The 21,215-nt window shown below is 39.9% G+C and overlaps 1 protein-coding gene across 1 annotated transcript in view; it reads left to right on the top strand.

Annotated features, from left to right (window-relative positions):
- col4a4 (collagen, type IV, alpha 4) overlaps nt 1-21,215 on the top strand; it is an 82,010-nt gene that overhangs the window by 33,602 nt on the left and 27,193 nt on the right. The window contains exons 20-25 of the mRNA XM_038297686.1: nt 3,243-3,395; nt 3,524-3,613; nt 7,075-7,235; nt 17,194-17,266; nt 18,015-18,121; nt 18,222-18,405. Of these exons, the coding sequence (XP_038153614.1) occupies nt 3,243-3,395; nt 3,524-3,613; nt 7,075-7,235; nt 17,194-17,266; nt 18,015-18,121; nt 18,222-18,405 (768 nt within the window). The remainder of the gene's footprint in view (nt 1-3,242; nt 3,396-3,523; nt 3,614-7,074; nt 7,236-17,193; nt 17,267-18,014; nt 18,122-18,221; nt 18,406-21,215) is intronic.

Genomic DNA, 21,215 nt, shown 5'->3' with positions numbered 1-21,215 from the left:
AGTCAGCAGCTTCATTCAATTGAATTTAGTTAATTTTATTTAGCGCCGATTCACAACACACTCATCTCAAGGCACTTTACAGTTCACCAGATCATACAGTCAAATTAATTCAACAGTCCCTTTAACAGGAAGAAACCTTCAGCAGAACCAGGCTCAGTGTGAGTGGCCATCTGCTGAGGCTGACTGGGGTTCAAGGAGACAGAAGCAGACATACAAAAGACGACCCCATCTAGGAAAACACACGGCCAGGCAGATGAGCTCCAAGCCACCTCCTATGTCAGAGGATGAAGGGAGCACATCCAGTTAGTCACAGTCAGAGAAACAGGACTACACTGATGAACAGGCCAATTTCAAACATCCATAAACAAAGGTGTTGATGGCAGCAGCACAGCGACATTTGTCTCCAGGATGGAGTCACAGCCAAATAGGAACAGCCCAGATGAAGCTACTATGAGAAAAGCAGAGAGACCAGGACGTTAGAGATTCTGCAGAGGGGGAGAATAGAGAGAAAATGAAGCAGAATGATGAAATGGGGGTCTCTATGTCCTCCAGCAGTCTAAGCGTATAGCAACATAACTATAGAGATAGCTCAGGATAACCTGAGCCACTCTAACTATAAGCTTTATCAAAAAGGAAAGATTTAAGCCTAGTCTTAAAAGTAGACAGGGTGTCTGCCTCGCGGACTAAAACTGGTACATGGTTCCAAAGGAGAGGAGCCTGATAACTAAATGATCTGCCTCCCAATTAACTCTAAGAAATTCTTGGAACCGCTAGTAAACCTGCAGATTGAGAGCGAGTTCATGTAGGTGTTGATAACTGTGGCAGGAAGGATGTTCTGTAGTGGGCCGTCTTACACCGGATCTGGAGAAGCCTTTGACTGAAGACACTCAGTTGTTGTTAAAAAAATATTCTGAAGAGGATGCCCACTGTTGTCCATAAGTTTCTTCACTTTATAAAGAATTCTCCCTTTTGAAATAATATCCAGACTTTCTAGAGGAGTTCCTAGAACAGAGCTGGTCTTTTTTTTTTTAGGGGGTTCATGTTTTTTAAGTCATTTGCTCTAATACTCTAATACCCAGCAGAGGATGGAAGAAGAGATCACACTCTCTACAACAGATTTATAGAAGTCTTGCTGCAAACGCCAAAGGTCCTAAGCTTCCTAGGAAGTACAATCTGATCTGTCCCTTCTTGTAGATGGCTTCACAGTTGCGTCTCCAGTCTAGTTTGTGGTCCAAGTAAATACTATGGTTTAAACTCCTCAACCACCTCCACGTATTCTCCAATTATGTTAATAGGTTTCATCTTGTTCCTGTTTCTTCTGAAATCTGCAATAATCTCCCTCGTTTGTTAACATATTGGAAGTGAGACATGTATATAGTAAAAAAGAAATGGAGAGAGTACCGTCCCCAGGCGATTGTTGCTGCCTCCACCTCAGTCTTCAGTTTCTCACAAAGTAAGTCAGGCAGAATTGTGTTAAATGCACTGGAGAAATCAAAGAACATGACCATCACAGTGCTGTCTGCCTTATGTAAATGACAGTGGCTTTGTTGAAGCAGGTGTATGATGGCATCATCAACTCCAACTCCACGGTGATAAGCACACTGCAGGGGGTCCTAGTAGCGATGTCAGGGCAACAGGTCTATAGTCACTGAGGACTGTTGGCAGAGTCTTCTCTGAGTCTTCTTGGGGGAGTGTTGGCCTAGTGGATTAGAGGATGGGTCAAATGCAGAGGCGAATTTTTCCAGTGTGAGATCAATAAAGTTAAATTATTGTTAATTATTATTCTTTGGTACTGATACAAGACAGGAGTTCTTCAACATCACTGGAACTGTCACCAGGGTCAGACTAGGGGTGAAGAGGTGCTGTAGAATCCCAAATAGCTGCTCTGCACAGGCATTCAGGACTCTAGGGATGACATCATCAGGACCTGGTGACTTCCGATTCAGTCTCTTTAGTTGAATGAATGAATTAATAATTAGGAATTTATTTTAGACAATTTTTCAGTCAGACAATTTGACAAAACACACACACGAAAGAGCCTAATCAACACCAACCAAACCAAACACCAATTTCCAAACTAACTAAATTCACCTGAACATAAATAGAAACAAAACCCTCCACCAAATAAACCTGTCGGTATATACAGCCAAAGAACATAGATATCGATTTATGTAAATTGTCTGTAAAGGGGTATGAAGAAGTCTCCAGTTGCTTCTTTACTTGACTTCTAGAGTAAGACATGTGAAAGGCAGAAGGGGGCAGCACCATCCTCTGATTTGGCTGATAACAAAACCTTAGAAAATGTATATTGACGGGGATGGTCAGCCACTTACCTGAATACAGTCTGTAAAAGAAGGATTTTATGGCAGGTGAGTCAATACCTGGGTTACTGTCAAATTCCTTATTCATCACATTATAAAAAACCAGGCTGTTAAATATACAAGTTGACATATATATAATTTTTCTTTCTTGCTGTAACAGTATTAATGGGAACGGTAGATGTTTCACTGAAGCTGCTCCGATGAGGATTAAATGGCAAACCATAAAAAAAAAAAGTTCTCAGAAATCAGGAGGATTATATATAGATTATCCACTTCTTGTATTAATATGATGCAATTGTGGTTTCAGCTTTATTGTAGTGCAGACATTATTGAATTTAAAAGTCAGTCTAACCAGATGAAATAATGTTTTTGTGTTTTATTTTTAATCTGCTCCCAATTCCTCTACACTCCTGAGGGGCATGCGATTAATATGCAGTAGTGATTGGTGTCCTGTATGTGTTAAATGTCACTGATGTGTAACTAACTCACCATATTTGACTTTTCAATTAGCCATTTTTTCCTCTTCTTACTTTTGTAAAATTAGTTTTGCTCCTCACAGAAATACGCCACTGTCCCTTCTGCACTTATGATTGTGTATGGTCTGCTACTTTCAACCCGCCCCTTTATACGTGCTTTGTGGTGCCAATGATCCTGATTGCTGTGGATTGGTTAAACTGGATAGGCTGGAAGTAATCCCTATAGGTTAGGCTCGCTTGATGGTACGGGCCTCTGATCTATGTTATAATTATGGTGATGAGAACAGCTTTGTTGTGATTTCTTGATAAGGTAACATTATTTGTTCACATTTAACATGTCATGACAGCACAGAATAGGTTTAAGGTGGTACAGGATGACTTTGATGTTCTGATCTGAAAATGTAAAAGTAAGTAAGTATTGTAATATTATTTGTGGGGGGTTCAGGACCTCCAGGTATGACTGGTCAGAAAGGTGAACCTGGATCCAAAGGGGACAGAGGAGACCCTGGTCAGATTTTAAAAGAGGGGTACCCTGGAGAACGTGGAAAACCAGGCCCTCCAGGACGGAGAGGGCCCAAGGGAAGGCCGGGTATTCCAGGTAACGGATCACTTTCTTTATACCCGTGATTTTCAAGTCTTAAAGTAAAATAGTTTTCATTTCTAATGGTCAGTCAATGATACCTAAATTTTCCTGATGTTCTAGAAATGTGATCCTCTTTCGTGCAGGAACGTACTGTCTTCCAGGGATCCCAGGCCTCAATGGAGATCCAGGTGACCTAGGCTTTCAAGGAGAACGCGGTTATCCGGGGCCCAAAGGTCAGTGAGTTTCTTTTTTAAAACCTTTGAAAGATCCTGAAAAACATTCACACTTATTTAGGTGTTTTATAAATAAAGCTTTGTTTCTACTCTTTTTCTTCTATTAGCCTGATTCTCAAGCCCTTCCTTTAGTTTTATACACTCAGGGTTTGTGCTTTTAGCAGCCATACAAACACCAGCTTCTTCACCCTCTCTTCCTCCTTTTAGTCCTCCTTATCTTCATTACATGTTGTTATTTCTACATTCTCATTCATTTCAAAATGCTCCAGTTCAAACTAAAAGTTTTAACATTATTCATTGCTGTTTTGTTGGATGAAGCTAATGCTACAGGACCTAGCATATGCCATTTGCCCAAAAGGGTTTGCAGCGTAAACAACATGGCAACGTCTGTTTTAAATGATTTTACAAATGTATTAAACTAAACAGCTTGCAGGGGTTTTACTTTATTGTATTTTAATTGAAAATAGATTTATCTAAAATAAAATCTATTGTTACTACTATCATGGTTCCTTTTAAGGAAGCACCAACGCTTTAGAACTGGACCAATGTTTGCTCTCGTTCTCCTTTATTTATTACTTTTTTTTGGGCTTGAATCTTATTTATAGAAATAATGTGATATAAAGCTATTTCTCAGCTCTTATGCCCTGTGAAAGCCAGTCTATCCGTAGAGGCTATCATCTTTTACCAATCCAAATTCATATTTTATTCTTTAATAAAGTTAACACTTCAATTTGTATCATTCTAGATATTATGTGGATGTTTTTGTGGATTATCCCTGAAAACGTCATTGTTTTGATGAATAAGTAGCTATGACCTTTAATCCTTTTATATATGATTTTGCATCTTTTAATTTGCTATACTTTTGTTCAAACCATTCTAATTTACTTCCATCTAAAGTGCACTATAGATCTTCAACAGGGGGTCTACGACCCCTAGGTGCTTCACGGAGGTACTGCATGGGGATCGCGAAAGTTTTGGCTGATTAGACTTTTTTTTATTCCTCCCTGAAATTTTTTCCACTCATTGAAATGTCTTTAAATCCACATTAACATGAATTTAATACACTGTAGTAAACAGATAAATGGAGGCAGAAGATGTCTTTCAGTCATCAATGGATACATTCAGCGACACACAGGAGCTCTTTCAAGCTGGGCACCGTTTCATTTACAACACCTGTCCCATCAACCAGGAACCAGAATCAGAAAAACTTAAATAATCCCAGGGCTAAATTACTTTCATTAATGACTCCATCTGTAATAGAGTGACTATAGGACCAGTTTGATATAACACAATTTCATACATTATATATAATTAGTGGGTCCCCGCTCCATCTTGCCATCAGTTTGGGGGTTCTTGGCCTGGAAAACATTGATTATTATCATTATTATTGTTGATTGTTACCTCCAATTCCATGGGTTATAACTTCACCTTAATATTTTTACACCCACCCTCGAAGTGCCAGCAGTTCACACTTTCACTCATTTGAACAAGGTGAACTGAGGAGGTTTGCATGACTTATCTGTTTCACATGCAATCTTTGCATAGCACAATCAATTGTCTGACTCTCAACTTTTTTTTATTTGGAAGGATTAAAGTCAATCAATCATGATATTAACATCTTTTAATTTTCCAATTAAACCCTTTTGCAGTAAACTCTTCTTTTTCAAAACAAGTTTAAAGATTAGAGTTCTAAAAAACTCAGACTCAGAAGATTGCTGTTCAAGTTAATGCGTAAATTTATCAAGTTTTCTGTTGCAGGCTGTTTTCACATTTATTAAAAGCACTCTCCCCTCTGCTGTTCAATGTGTACATCACCAAATTAGGATTCTTCCTGGTCAAAATCACATTTCTGGTCAGAACTCTAATATATTTTCTAAATTACAAATGGCTATTTTGACACTTATTAACTTGATTGAATATGTGTTTATGGTATCTGAAATATGTTTCTTTCTGTTAAAAATAATACAAATTATAACCAGTTACAGCAATATGGAGATTTGTAGACATCCAGAATGTTTAATTTATATATGAAGAATATAATTTTGTTCATAAAGTTTATTTTGACAAGGAAATATTTCCTATTTCGGATATAAAAAGAATATCTATTCAGATAAACTGATGAATATCTTAATGGCCTGCCATAGCCTGTTGCGATGACGACAATGTTATGGGGGAAATCTAATTTAGTGGTTGAATGGTATGTAGTCGATCAATGTATGACATTTAGATAAAATGTCACTTAAAAGAAGCGCACCTGTCAGCAGGTGAAGATGAAATATAAAAATGTTATTCAACAGGTAGGACCTGTGCTTCACCTCATGGGGTTCCTTCCTATTTTGTTCTGTCTTACATTAAATAATAAGTACTAAGTGGCTGTTTGAATGTACAGTTGTTCTTTTAATGATGCTGTTATAACACATCAATTTGCTCTTACCAATATTAATTGCTTATAAATAACTGTTAAATAAGTCAATGCTTAAAATGTGAGGACGGATGAGGTCTGGAATGTGAGGTGAAATGGTAGTGTGTCAAGGCTCAGCACAGAGAAACTAGTATTCAGATAGAGAGACAGTTTGATATCTCAAAAGGCATTTATTTAAAGTAAAGGAACTGCAGCAAACAGCTAGTACATCTAAGGCAGGAACCTCTACAGGAAGAGAACACAGGTTAGTGACCACATCAATCTAGTGGCAGAAGATTATGAATGTGTAAGTCACTAACCTGTTCTTAAAGTTCAGTCCATGCACAGAGGATGAGGTTTGTTCCAGTTGGTCAGCTGCCGAAAAAATGCGACTGAAGCTGCCCAGAGTGCCCCAGACATTAAAGCCCCAGGTAGACAGGCAGACGAAGGAAAGCAGGATAATCCAGAGGTTGAAGCCAAAGCCCGTGTTGACGAAGTGCTCAGAAGTACAGACCAGAAGATCAAAGATCGGAAGAGGTTCCGAAAGGAAATCCAAGACGGTGTCAGGAAACAGTTCCAGGTTTTTTTAAACAGGCAGAATCCAGCAGGAGTCCAAAGACATGTCAGGCAAACAGATCAGCATGGGAACATGCAGGCTCTGAGGTCCAGAGGCAGAACAGGTCAGGATCAGGCAATCAGAAATACAGGTACACTAGAGAAACACCACCACAGGCTTGAGAATAATCTGGCACTGATGACTGGTTTGAGGGCTGGTTAAATAGAGACTGAAGAAGGTGGATCAGATGAGTAATCAGGCCAGTCATCAGATCGTGACGTAGTGGTCATAAAGATCACATTCTGAAAAGGAATACAACTAATAACCCTCCCTATTAAATATAATATTTAATTCTCTGTGTGTAAAGGACCTAGTGAATGATCTCATTGTTATTGTTCACACAAAGTTACAACAGAACTCTGCTAATTAAATCAGAAAATAAAACAACTTGATTGGCTTTTAGGAGGGAGATCTAAAATCTTATTTTCAACCTTTGTGTTTCAGGTGATCTTGGTACATGTTTATGTGGCCCCCCAGTTGAGATAAGGGGCCCTCCTGGTCCTGAAGGACCAGGAGGGAGAAAAGGGTCATCAGGTCCCCCAGGAGACCCAGGCCCAAGAGGAGAGATGGGTTCACCTGGAGACAGAGGATTAAAGGGTGCTGAGGTGAGTTTTTAATCAGCAAATTGTGAGAAGGTCTAGAACAAGGGTCACCAACCTTTTTAAGGTTTAGAGCTAATTAAGGGGTACTGAGTAATACGAAGGGCTACCCATACTGACCTATGAACTGGACTGGGTCAGCAGTCATTAAAATTACATAAATAATAATAATATTGTAATTGTTTCCTTTCCCTTCTAATTTTTTTCAAAGATATGCTCATTTTGTGATCTAAAAATGCTTAAATGCTCTAAAAGATTAATGTAATGAAATGCTCTATAAATTATTAAAAAATAAGAGCAAATGAATAGAATAAAATTTCAAACCTAGCCCACTGAGTTGGTCATCCAGATTTCAAACTGCCATTCATTGTTTATACTGATGCTAGTGATGTGGGTTTGGGAGCCGTTCTAGCTCAGCAGACTGGGTTAGGCACTGAGCAAGTCCTGGCCTATGCCAGCCGAACTCTAAATAAAGCTGAAAGGAACAACTCTACTACTGAGCAAGGAGGTCTTGCTGTTGTTTGGGCCATTGAAAAGTGGAGATATTACCTTATAGGAAGACACTTCACCGTTGTGACTGACCATTCATCTCTGATCTGGGTTTTTAAAACTCATAAACCTAGCACTCGGCTGATCCGGTGGGCTCTTCGTTTGCAAGAATTCTCCTTCACAGTGGATTATCGAAAAGGAAAGTATAACACTGTTCCAGATGCTCTGTCACAAGCCCCAATCAATGCTTCTGACCATTCACCAGTTACCTGTGCTGTCGTACTTCGGTCGCAAAGGGACACTTCTCACCCACTCCAAGTGACAGATGAGAACATCTGGAATGCTCAACAGCAGGATCCTTTTGCACAAAACATTTACCAACAAAAAATGGACAAAGGAACAGTACATGAGTCGCCAACAATAAAGTACACTATCCTGGAAGACAAGGTTTACAGAGTTGTTCAATTACCACACAAAACTCTTTACCAAGTCTATATTCCACCATCACTCCGTCAACAGTTACTTCATCACAACCATAATGACCCTTTATCTGGACATTTCACTGCATGAAAAGTGAGATTTTCGTCCCTGTAAACCCCCGTAAACTCCCGCAGATCTGCCTGATTTTCGTCAGTTTCCGACAATTTGCAACCCGTGCTTGTCCGCGTTTGTCGTGCCACAAATTGTCGGAAACGTACCGTGACGTATGTGGAGAGCGATCAGCTGTACTAATGGCCCTAATTAGCATATGAATGCAGCAAACCCGCGCGGCTGGCCAGGTCTGGCTTGAATAACCTTCTCAGTATTGGCTGAAACCACTATTCTCAAACAAATGAAATCGCTCGTGATTGGCAGCAAAACCACACGTGGCCACGCCAGGCTTTAATTTTCTTACTGAGTATTGGACGGAACCACTTCTTTTTAAACAAGTAAAGTCGCTCGTGATTGGTTGGCATATATATATATTTACATATATATATTTATTCATATAGATATATATATATATATATATTTATTTATTCATTCATATATTTATTCATTCATATGGTGTGTATTTATGTTATCCTACACTACTACACAATTATTATGCTACCATCAAGGACATGAATGAATTTATACAGGAAATGAACATTTGCCAGGAAGCTGTTTATGCAAAGAAAGAGCTTTATTAAAACACACACAACTATATACAACGCGTATCCAAACACATGCGTTTCTAAAAATTAAAAGTCCGTGAACGGTCCGTTTGCTTCCTCGGGGTTGGAGGTAACGGGCAGCATTCCCTCCGAGGCAGGTCCGATGTGCAGACGCCTACTGTGCGTGGCTCTGTACTTCGGCATCGCTTCTAACCGGGACTGCAGCTTAACACAGAGTTCAGAGGGATCCGGCCTACGAAATGGCGGCGACCGTACAATCCATCCAGAGACACCGCTGACGACGGCGGACTTCCAGAGTTCCACTTCCTCATCTGCTAGCACACTCTGCCTCGCTTTCAGCAGCTGAAAAAAAAAAACAATGAATCAGCGCACTGCGTATGGACACAACACATCTATCAATGCACCTGAAAAATAGTCACCAAATAAAGTCTTACCCTCTTTCTTCTGGCCCGACTCCGAGCAGATAGCCTCCGCACGCAGCGTGTTGGCTGGCAGCGTATATCTGAAGCTCCTGCGTACCGTCTGAAAATACGTCTTACAGGCAGCTGGAAAACAATTAAATGAGAGTGGTATAAATAAAAAATCAAACGCAGGTCACAGTAACAAGGAAGGAGAAAACATTAAAACAAGTCACTTACACACAATGTCGTCTTTATCATCATCGTGCAAATCTGGACTTGCTGATTATGGCTCCGAGCAAAAAGGAGGTCTGTGAAAACAAAATGTAAAGCTATGATCGGTATCCATTACCTTTTACCGCAGAATGAAAGCATATTCTTTAAATCTTACCCTTGCTCCGGTTCATAGCGCCTGCAATTAGTCTCCGAGTTGTTAAGACGGCGTACTGCTTCCTGTAAATCACAAAAAATGCACTTTAATAAAGCTTGTTCTTGCAAGGCTAGGCTAGATAGGCTAATAGCTAGGCTGCTATTAGCCATAGCTCAGGCTAGGCCGCTTTTAGCTTAGCAGGCAGTAATCGAACATATATTTACCGCTAGCATCTCTTCTTTGAGTTCGTCTTGTTCGATGCAGAGTCGCCATCGCGTCCAAGAAGAGTTTTACCCCGAAATCCCACATACTCCGTCTGCGCTCCGCTCCGCTCCGCCCCGCTGCGCTCCAGACCGGCTGCACAAAGCAAAGCCTACAGCCGCCGCTGTGGCTCCGTCCCCTCCTCTCTGAGTTCCTTGGAGATCGTAGAGGGCATGCGCCAGATGAACCAGGGTTTCCGCGGATCATTAAAAATATTTACAATTCATAATTCTTTTTTTAATCAAGGCCTTAATTGGCACTAAAATTAATTAAATATGTTTATCGTTGCATTTATGATTCTTTAATAAAAATGCTTCTAAAAACAATGTCGTCAGATATTATATCGCTATTAATTTGCGTGGAACTGTTTATAAAGCCGTATGTTCGGAAAGGAAGCTCGAGGCGGAGAAAAAGCTAGAGAATATATATACGTATATATGTGTGTGTGTGTGTGTGTGTGTGTGTGTGTGTTTACATACATACAGGAGTCATGGTACTCTGCTTGCAGCTCCTTCATATTTCATGTACACTAATAACTTGTGTACATGGTTCTTGTTGATGGCATTAAAATAATTTCTAATAGCATTAAAATAGCATTAAATTAGAGTCACTCATTCCTGTATGAACCCTGTGAGCGCTTAATTTAATGACATATTAAAAAAATCCCACCATCATCCAGCATATGTTCAGTTTCTGCCCAAATATATATATATATATTTTTGTAGATTTTTGTAACAGAGATAAGGATAATTCAAAACTGCTTTTTTTTTTATGAACTTGTTCTCTACAACTTAGCATCTCTTTTCATTCCTGTAATAAGAAGTTTCTTTTAACTGGATTTGATTAAACTTTAAGTCCCTCGGTATAAAATAAATATTTTAATGGAGATGAGAAATCTGCTTCCTGGTTGGTGAATAACCAATAGTTTGGATCCAATCATTTAAATAAACGGTGTTAGTTTTTTTTTTTTTTTTTTTTTTTAGATATTTATAAGAATTGTGCTATAATTTCTAGTCACCAATCTGTTGCTGCTATATTTTTATTTGACGAACCGGAATTTGTTGATGTTCTTTTTCCTGTTTGGTGCAATTGCAATTGCGGATCTTGACCTGGCCAGACCGTATGACCACAGTGTACCAATCTTCTGATGGCTACTTCCAACAGGATAATGCGCCATGTTATAAAGTGAATCATCTCAGACTCATTTCTTGAAACTTTTCCACTTAAGTAATTGTGAATTGAGCATATTGACAGACAATATTTTATTTTTTATCTTAAATGCAAATTTTTTTTAAAATAATTACTGCTCTAAATGTATTGCTCTGTCAGCTAAAGATCTGTTTTGGTCTCTATACTTTAATTAAATAAATCAATTCAAGCTAAAATGTGAGAGGCTATACTAAGCCTGATCTCTTTGTATCAGAGATTTTCTTCCTCAGAAAGATGTCACTTGGGGTAAAACCCTCCCTGCAACCCTGGTTTGCATTTGTATAGCTCACAGCATGTTCATTTACATGTTAAAGCCTCCCCTAGAATTCCATGGGGGGGAGGCATGGGGGGAACACTGCCTAAGAAATTCCACGTCAATTTCTGACAATTTACGGGAGTTTTCGACGAAGCCTGCAAATTGCCGTAAACTGCCGCTAACCTGAAGTTCCACGACAATCTACAGTGCCGTATATTGACGAGAATCCCACTTTTCATGCAGTGTTTTGGACGATACAAAACCTACAAACGGTTACAAGCCTTGGTGTATTGGCCAAGGATGAGCATTGATGTTCGGGACTATGTGAGATCCTGTCAAGTCTGTCAAATGTACAAACCCGAAAAGCTCCTGGCAAGTTGCAACAAACAGAGGTGAGTGCACCATGGGAGATGTTGGGCGTGGACCTTATGGGACCCTTTCCACGGAGTTCTAATGGTAATGTCCATCTACTTGTTTTTGTGGACTATTTCTCATGGTGGGTTGAAATGTTTCCCCTCCGCAAGGCTACTGCAGAAATAATATCCCAGTACTTGACCAGAGAGATTTTGACACGATGGGGAGTGCCAACATACATTCTCTCTGATCAAGGTCCACAATTTATTTCTTCTGTGTTCAAAGAAACCTGTAAAAGATCGAATCTCACACCAAAGAAAACCTCTGCATAACACCCACAAACTAACCTTACGGAGAGAGTAAATCGCAACATCAAGGCTATGCTCTTATCCTATATCAGTAACAAACATAAGAGTTGGGATAAATACCTACCAGAATTTTGGTTTGCTTTAAACTCTGCAGTGCATGAATCTACTGGTGTGACTCCAGCTGAGCTAAACATTGGACGACTTCTGAAAGGGCCTTTGGATGCAGAGCTAAGTCCAACTCTTTGTGACCCTGACACCCCTGTCTATGCTACAGTAAAACAGATTGCTGAGCTCCGTGAATTTGCTGATGTCAATCTGAGAAAAGCTAAGCAGCGACAGAAACACAACTATGACCGTGGAAGAAGAGATGGAAACTTCTCAGAAAGAGACCGTGTATGGATTCGTTCACACCCTTTATCAAAGGCTGATCAATCTTTTATGGCCAAACTTGCTCCACGATGGAAAGGTCCTTACAGAATCATAAAAAGGACTGGCCCTGTAAATTATGAAGTAGTTCTGGAGGATACTGGAGAAGATCTCTGCGTGGTTCATATATCGCAGATCAAACCTTGTTTTCCTACAGCAGAAGAAGTAGAAAAAGAGCAACGCAGTAAAGTTCAGGAACTGTTCCACGAGGAAAGCGACCATGAGGATTTCCATGGTTTCACTTCTGACTTTTAAATAAAAGTAGATAACTTCTAATAGAGAGTTGAGTATTTAAATTACCTCTCTCATATGAATGTCAACACATTGATCGCATACAAAACAGCAAGCTTGGAGAAAATCTAAGATTGGAGGAATGAGGCGTATAAAGGATTTTTCACCCTACTAGCTCGGGACTTCTCAAGGGGGGGGGCTGTGACAACCTGCTTGTTGCACAGAGCTGGCTGCACCGTTATTCATAAATCCACCTGCTTCTTCACAGCTCAAGACACGCCTTTCTTTACGCCCATTGAACACATGCACTTACCTGATTGGTCCGCTGTTCAATCTGACTCCTAGCTCCAGTTTGAAAATGTCAGTGTCTCAGCAGACAGCGTAACAGAAACAGCTGCTGCTACTACGTCTGCATATTCCGTTCTGTCGACCAGTAACAAAGTCTGTCCAAGGCCGTTTAATCCCTCGTGCTTTCAGTATTTTGCCTCTGTTCTGGATACCACCGATCATTAACAAAAAAAAGAAAAACAAACAAACTCCTTTCTGTGCTCCTGCCATGCCGACGTGTCATCATAATTACCCGGAAGCCGGTGACGTCACAGTTAAAGATCCTCCTGAAACCAACAACAGAAAACCTGATCCAGTTCCTACCTCTAAGCAAGATTTGTTTCTCATCTGACCTCTCTTGCTGTGGGGCAATTTATATTGGAGCCCTAATCCGTTGGGAAAAAATGGACATTTATTTTGTGGGGAAGAATTTTGTGATTATTTTCTGATGGCTATATATTTATTTTTCTTTTGTAATACAAGGACTGTTACACTGCATGAAAAGTGAGATTTTCGTCCCCGTAAACTCCCGCAGATCTCCCTGATTTTTGTCAGTTTCCGACAATTTGCAACCCGCGCTTGTCCGCGTTTGTCGTGCCACAAATTGTCGGAAACGGACTCTGACGTATGTGGAGAGCGATCAGTTGTACTAATGGCCCTAGTTAGCATATGAATGCAGCAAACCCGCGCGGTTGGCCAGGTCTGGCGTGAATAACCTACTCAGTATTGGCCTAAACCACTATTCTCAAACAAGTGAAATCGCTCGTGATTGGCAGCAAAACCACACGTGGCCACGCCAGGCTTTAATTTTCTTACTGACTATTGGACGGAACCACTTCTTTTTAAACAAGTAAAGTCGCTCGTGATTGGTTGGCATATATATATATTTACATATAAATTTACATATATATATATATATATATTTATGAATATATATTTATTTATTCATATATTTATTCATTCATATGCTGTGTATTTATGTTATCCTACACTACTACACAATTATTAGGCTACCATCAAGGACATGAATGAATTTATACAGGAAATGAACATTTGCCAGGAAGCTGTTTATGCAAAGAAAGAGCTTTATTAAAACACACACAACTATATACAACGCGTATCCAAACACATGCGTATCTAAAAATTACAAGTCCGTGAACGGTCCGTTTGCTTCCTCGGGTTGGAGGTAACTGGCAGCATTCCTTCCGAGGCAGGTCCGATGTGCAGACGCCTACTGTGCGTGGCCCTGTACTTCGGCATCGCTTCTAACTGCAGCTTAACACAGAGTTCAGTGGGATCCGGCCTACGAAATGGCGGCGACCGTACAATCCATCTAGAGACACCGCCAACGACGCCATCTTCTTCGTCGGACATGAGGTCGACGGTGACGGACTTCCAGAGTTCCACTTCCTCATCTGCTAGCACACTCTGCCTCGCTTTCAGCAGCTGAAAAAAAAACAATGAATCAGCGCACTGCGTATGGACCCAACACATCTATCAATGCACCTGAAAAATAGTCACCAAATAAAGTCTTACCCTCTATCTTCTAGCCCGACTCCGAGCAGATTGCTTGGCAGCCTCCGCACGCAACGTGTTCTCAGGCTGCGTATATCTGAAGCTCCTGCGTACCGTCTCAAAATATGTCTTACAGGCAGTTGGAAAACAATTAAATGAGAGTGGTATGAATAAAAAATCAAACGCAAGTCACAGTAACAAGGAAGGAGAAAACATCAAAACAAGTCACTTACACACAATGTCGTCTTTATCAACATCGTGCAAATCTGGACTTGCTGATATGGCTCCGAGCAAATAGGAGGTCTGTGAAAACAAAATGTACAGCTATGATCGGTATCTATCCGTATCCATTTCCTTTTACCGCAGAATGAAAGCATATTCTTTAAATCTTACCCTTGCTCCGGTTCATAGTGCCTGCAATTGGTCTCCGAGTTGTGAAGACGGCGTACTGCTTCCTGTGAATCACAAAAAATACACTTTAATAAAGCTTGTTCTTGCAAGGCTACTATTAGCCGTAGCTTTAGGCTAGGCTGTTATTAGCCGTAGCTTTAGGCTAGGCTGCTATTAGCCGTAGCTTTAGGCTAGGCTGCTATTAGCCGTAGCTTAGGCTAGGCTGCTTTTAGCTTAGCAGGCAGTAATCGAACATATATTTACCGCTAGCATCTCTTCTTTGAGTTCGTCTTGTTCGACTGCAGAGTCGCCATCGCTTCCAAGAGGAGTTTTACCCCGAAATCCCACATACTCCGCTCCAGACCGCCTGCACAAAGCAAAGCATACATCCTCCGCTGTGGCTGCAGACCGCGCCGCTCTGAGTTTCTTGGAGATCGTAGAGAGCATGCGTGAGATGAACCAGGGTTTCCGTGGATCATTAAAAATAATTACAATTCATTCTTTTTTTTTTTTATCAAGGCCTTAATTGGCACTAAAATTATTTAAATATGTTTATCGAAGTATTTATAATCCTTTAATAAAAATGCTTATAAAAACAATTTCGTCAGATATATTATATCGCTATTAATTTGCGTGGAACTGATCATAAAGCCGTATGTTCGGAAAGGAAGCTCCAGGCGGAGAAAAAGCTAGAGGATATATATATACGCATATATGTGTGTGTGTGTGTGTGTGTGTGTGTGTTTACATACATACAGGAGTCATGGTACTCTGCTTACAGCTCCTTCATATTTCATGTACACTAATAACTTGTGTACATGGTTCTTGTTGATGGCATTAAAATCTTTCTAATAGCATTAAAATAGCATTAAATTAGAGTAACTCATTCCTGTATGAACCCTGTGAGCGCTTAATTTAATATGACATCATCCAGCATATGTTCAGTTTCTGGCCAAATATATATATATATTTTTGTCGATTTTTGTAACAGGGATAAGGATAATTCAAAACTGCTTTTTTTGAATGAACTTGTTCTCTACTCCCAAACTCAGCATCTCTTTTCATTCCTGTAATAAGAAGTTTCTTTTGAATGGGTTTGATTAAAGTTTAAGTCCCTTGGTATAAAATAAATATTTTGATGGAGATGAGAAATCTGCTTCCTCGTTGGTGAATAACCAATAGTTTGGATCCAATCATTTAAATAAACGGTGTTAGTTTTTTTTTTTTATATATAAGAATTGTGCTATAATTTCTAGTCACCGATCTGTTGCTGCTATATTTTAATTTGACGAACCGGAATTTGTCGATGCTCTTTTTCCTGTTTGGTGCGATTGCAATTGCGGATCTTGACCTGGCCGGACCTTATGACCACAGTGTACCAATCTTCTGATGGCTACTTCCAACAGGATAATGCGCCATGTTATAAAGTGAATCATCTCAGACTCATTTCTTGAAACTTTTCCATTTTAGTAATTGTGAATTGAGCATATTGACAGACAGCATTTTATTTTTTCTCCTAAATGCAAATTTTTTTAAAAATAATTACTGCTCTAAATGTATTGCTCTGTCAGCTAAAGATCTGTTTTGGTCTCTATACTTTAATTAAATAAATCAATTCAAGCTAAAATGTAAGAGGCTATACTGAGCCTGATCTCTTTGTGTCACTTGGGGTAAAACTCCCCCTGCAACCCTGATTTGCATTTGGATAGCTCACAGCATGTTCATTTACATGTTAAAGCCTCCCCTAGAATTCCATGGGGGGAGGCATGGGGGGAACACTGCCTAAGAAAGCCCACGTCAATTTCTGACAATTTACGAGAGTTTTCGGCGAAGCCTGCAAATTGCCGTAAACTGCCGCTAACCTGAAGTTCCACAACAATCTACAGTGCCGCATATTGACGAAAATCCCACTTTTCATGCAGTGTTAAGCCTAATTTTTTGTTGTCTATATGTGAAGTTTTCGTTCGTTATTTGTAAGGGTCTACACACAAAAGTGTATGGTCCTTGTGTGACTGGTTTAAAAATATATAAATATTTATCCTACTTGTCAGGAGGGATACCTGACTGGCACCGCTAAAATAGTGACAAACACCCAGTTAAAAAACCAACTAAAACTAAAATAATTAACCTTGTAAAACGTCACACTGTTTTCAGAAGATGCTGAGGGAATTTTTACGCCCATAGGCACCGCATTGGTGACCCCTGGTCTAGGATAACCAAACATAATCAGGTTTAGCATTGTTTTTTTTTTTTTTGTTTTTTTTTTACTGCAGGGCATGATCGGGTCCCAGGGTGTGAAAGGCTTTAAAGGACAGAAAGGAGATTTCAGAGTAGTTGATTTTAAAGGTAAGATCATCATATATTTAGTTAACCTGGTTGAACTCAAAGGAATGTTTTAAAAAGTGTCCATAAAAGAGCAGCACCTCTAGCAGTTGCAGTTCCAAATAGGAGAGTTGGAGCTCTTATAGCAGCCTAGCCTTCAGCATTAGGTCTATGCAACATAACTTGAAAAAATTAATTGGCTTCAGTGTTTAAACCGCATAACCTCATGTGTATTAAATCCAGCACCTTTTTTCTGCAGACCAGTTAATTTCGGTTGTGTGGTACGATCACAGGATACCACTTCAAAGGTCCAGTCCTGAAATTTCCTAATTTCCAGACATTGGAGGGTCATTTGTTGGAGGTGTAGGAACATCTTGATTTGATTGTAAATCACTTCCATGGTTCTCAGACATTAGTTTCTATGACCAAGCAGCATCACAGAGGACATGCATCAATAAGTAAAAAGCAAAACGTCTGTAGGAGTGCAAACCATGCTGCTACTGGACTCTAAAGATCTTGAGATAAGTTCTTTTCTAGAGTCTCATGGAGAGTTAAGTTCTGTGGAGGGAGGAATACGGTGTTATTTTAAAGTTTAGATAATATGGGATAAGCTTAACATATCATCATTACTATTTTGTGCAACAATACAGTTTCATGTCTTTATCTGGGTGCTGAACTTTGGCTATCTCTGATTTTCACCATTGCTGTATGATGTATTATGGAAGCCTGATTAGTGAATGAATCCTCATTCTGTCCCAAATCTCATCTCCAGGTGAAAAGGGAAATATGGGTGATTTAGGCCCTGAAGGAACACGAGGATTCTCAGGAAGAAATGGATTACCTGGTCCCCCGGGACCACCTGGTAATCCAGGAATTGAGGTCAGCCATGGAGAGGCTGAGTCCAATCCACTCTGCTCAGTGTGAAAACTTACCTGGTCTAGAGCTTCAACCTGTCATTTATGAATCTGATTGTTTTCAGGGTGAAAGTCTCATTGGTTTTCCTGGAGACAGAGGCTGCAAAGGATACCCTGGACAAAAGGGAGTTTTAGGACCACCAGGTCGCCGAGGAAGCAGTGTGTTTGGGGCCGTTGGAGAGCGTGGGCCCCCTGGAAATCCAGGAATTGTAGGATTTCCTGGACCAAAAGGGCAAAAGGGGGTTAAAGGTAAAGTTAATGGTAAAATCAGATGTAAAATTATTAGATGTAATATAAACCCCAACACAGATTCATCTGAAAATAATGACTTATCTTCTCAAATATTAAAGTAATGTGAGCGTATTGAAAGTGGTGGAACATAGTTATGATAACTCTATAGCTGTTGTTGCATTTTTTGACATTATCAAGTCATTTTGACTTAGAGAATCTGGAGCAACCATTAAGTCATATACTTTATTTGTAACTTCTTTGTTGTTTTTTTGGACTGTAGTTACAGTCCCATTACAACCCTAGATGTAGTCCATGATCGCCTAAGCAAAGCTAAACTAACCAGGTAATAAAAAGCTGTCTAACATGTGTTGATCAGCAGGTTCACAACTTTTTAATGTGTTTCTTTGTAATGAGTGTCCAACATGCACTGATAGCAGATGGGAGTTCTGCTGAATCTTCAGTCATTCAGATTTATTAGGGATTTATATTTGATTTATTTATCTGATTGTGTCGAGACCGGAGTGGTTATCGGAAACTGAAACAGTTATAGAATATATTCAAATAACCACATAGCTAAATTACATCTTTCCATAATAAAAATTGACCTGTTGTAACATTGAAAATCCCGTAGGGGGCAGTCTAGCATCACCCATGAATGTTCTGTAAAATACACCACCTACATGGAAAAAAGGCCTAAAATAACTGCATGAAAATATATATTACATCAAAGTTTTATTAGCAAAGAGCATATATTTGGTTTGAAAGCACATCTTAGATATTAAATAGCACTTTTAGACCATGTGTTATTACACCACCTCAGGCTCTGCAGCAGCAGATAAATACAAGGTCTATTACACCACCTTGGTCATTAACTGAAGTAAAAAACAAATTTTACGGCAAGAGAAACTGTTATTACATCGTTATAAATCCAAAATTCTCATACACACAAGACTAACAAAGCACTGGCAGGGAGGACAATTCCTGCTCAATGGATGCTACGCTTATGGGTCTGAGCCACACTTAAGAAATCATGAAACGATCCGCTGGTCGAGTTGAGGTCAAGTGAAAGTAAACTAGAAAAGCACTCGGCGAGTGCAGAACTCGGCCAAGCAGCATTTTTCCATGAACATGCACAACATCTGGACCATTTCTTAATTAAAATGAATTGAGGGACACATTTCAAGAATATATATATATATATATATATATATACACTCACCGGCCACTTTATTAGGTACCCCATGCTAGTAACGGGTTGGACCCCCTTTTGCCTTCAGAACTGCCTCAATTCTTGGTGGCATAGATTCAACAAGGTGCTGGAAGCATTCCTCAGGGAGTTTGGTCCATATTGACATGATGGCATCACACACTATTGGATTGAGATCTGGTGACTGTGGAGGCCATTTGAGTACAGTGAACTCATTGTCATGTTCAAGAAACCAGCCTGAGATGATTCCAGCTTTATGACATGGCACATTATCCTGCTGAAAGTAGCCATCAGAAGTTGGGTACATTGTGGTCATAAAGGGATGGACATGGTCAGCAACAATACTCAGGTAGGCTGTGGCGTTGCAACGATGCTCAATTGGTACCAAGGGGCCCAAAGAGTGCCAAGAAAATATTCCCCACACCATGACACCACCACCACCAGCCTGAACCGTTGATACAAGGCAGGATGGATCCATGCTTTCATGTTGTAGACGCCAAATTCTGACCCTACCATCCGAATGTCGCAGCAGAAATCGAGACTCATCAGACCAGGCAACGTTTTTCCAATCTTCTATTTTCCAATTTCGATGAGCTTGTGCAAATTGTAGCCTCAGTTTCCTGTTCTTAGCTGAAAGGAGTGGCACCCGGTGTGGTCTTCTGCTGCTGTAGCCCATCTGCCTCAAAGTTCGACGTACTGTGCGTTCAGAGATGGTCTTCTGCCCACCTTGGTATTAATGGGTGGTTATTTGAGTCACTGTTGCCCTTCTATCAGCTCGAACCAGTCTGGCCATTCTCCTCTGACCTCTGGCATCAACAAGGCATTTCCGCCCACAGAACTGCCGCTCACTGGATGTTTTTTCTTTTTCGGACCATTCTCTGTAAACCCTAGAGATGGTTGTGCGTGAAAATCCCAGTAGATCAGCAGTTTCTGAAATACTCAGACCAGCTCTTCTGGCACCAACAATCATGCCACGTTCAAAGTCACTCAAATCACCTTTCTTCCCCATACTGATGCTCGGTTTGAACTGCAGGAGATTGTCTTGACCATGTCTACATTCCTAAATGCACTGAGTTGCCGCCATGTGATTGGCTGCTTAGAAATTAAGTGTTAACGAGCAGTTGGACAGGTGTACCTAATAAAGTGGCCGGTGAGTGTATATACACACCACAAAATCAATTCATAAGTTTTCAATTGAAACTGCTTAGCAACCAGCAATGTTCCCTTTTCTTGTGTATTTGAATTCAGTAAAATACCTCTGCACTTTTTGAAACCGGTGTCTAGACTGTGAATAGTCACTATTTAGTTTAATTTAAACTAGTTTAGTTTAGTGGGGAACTGCTTGTTCTGGCAAATATCTCACAATGTTAGAGAACCTTAAAGAAAAAAAATAATGTATGCAGATTAGGATCTTGATCAGTACAAACATTTACCAAAATTTCATTAAAATCTGTTCATAACATTTCAAGTTATCCTGTACACAGACAGGCAGACAAACACACACAAACTCTCTAACAAACAGGTGCATCATGGGTAATGTAGTGCAACATAAAAATTTCATGATTACTAGTGCTTGTAAATTACTGTTTTACTTTAATTTTTTTTATCTATATTTTTCAAA

The sequence above is a fragment of the Cyprinodon tularosa genome, unplaced genomic scaffold (genome assembly GCF_016077235.1).
Source record: "Cyprinodon tularosa strain WSP-4 unplaced genomic scaffold, ASM1607723v1 ctg394, whole genome shotgun sequence".
Taxonomy (NCBI): Eukaryota; Metazoa; Chordata; class Actinopteri; order Cyprinodontiformes; family Cyprinodontidae; genus Cyprinodon; species Cyprinodon tularosa.
The sequence above is the reverse complement of the archived record's forward strand: the minus strand, read 5'-3'. Positions and strand labels throughout refer to the sequence as shown.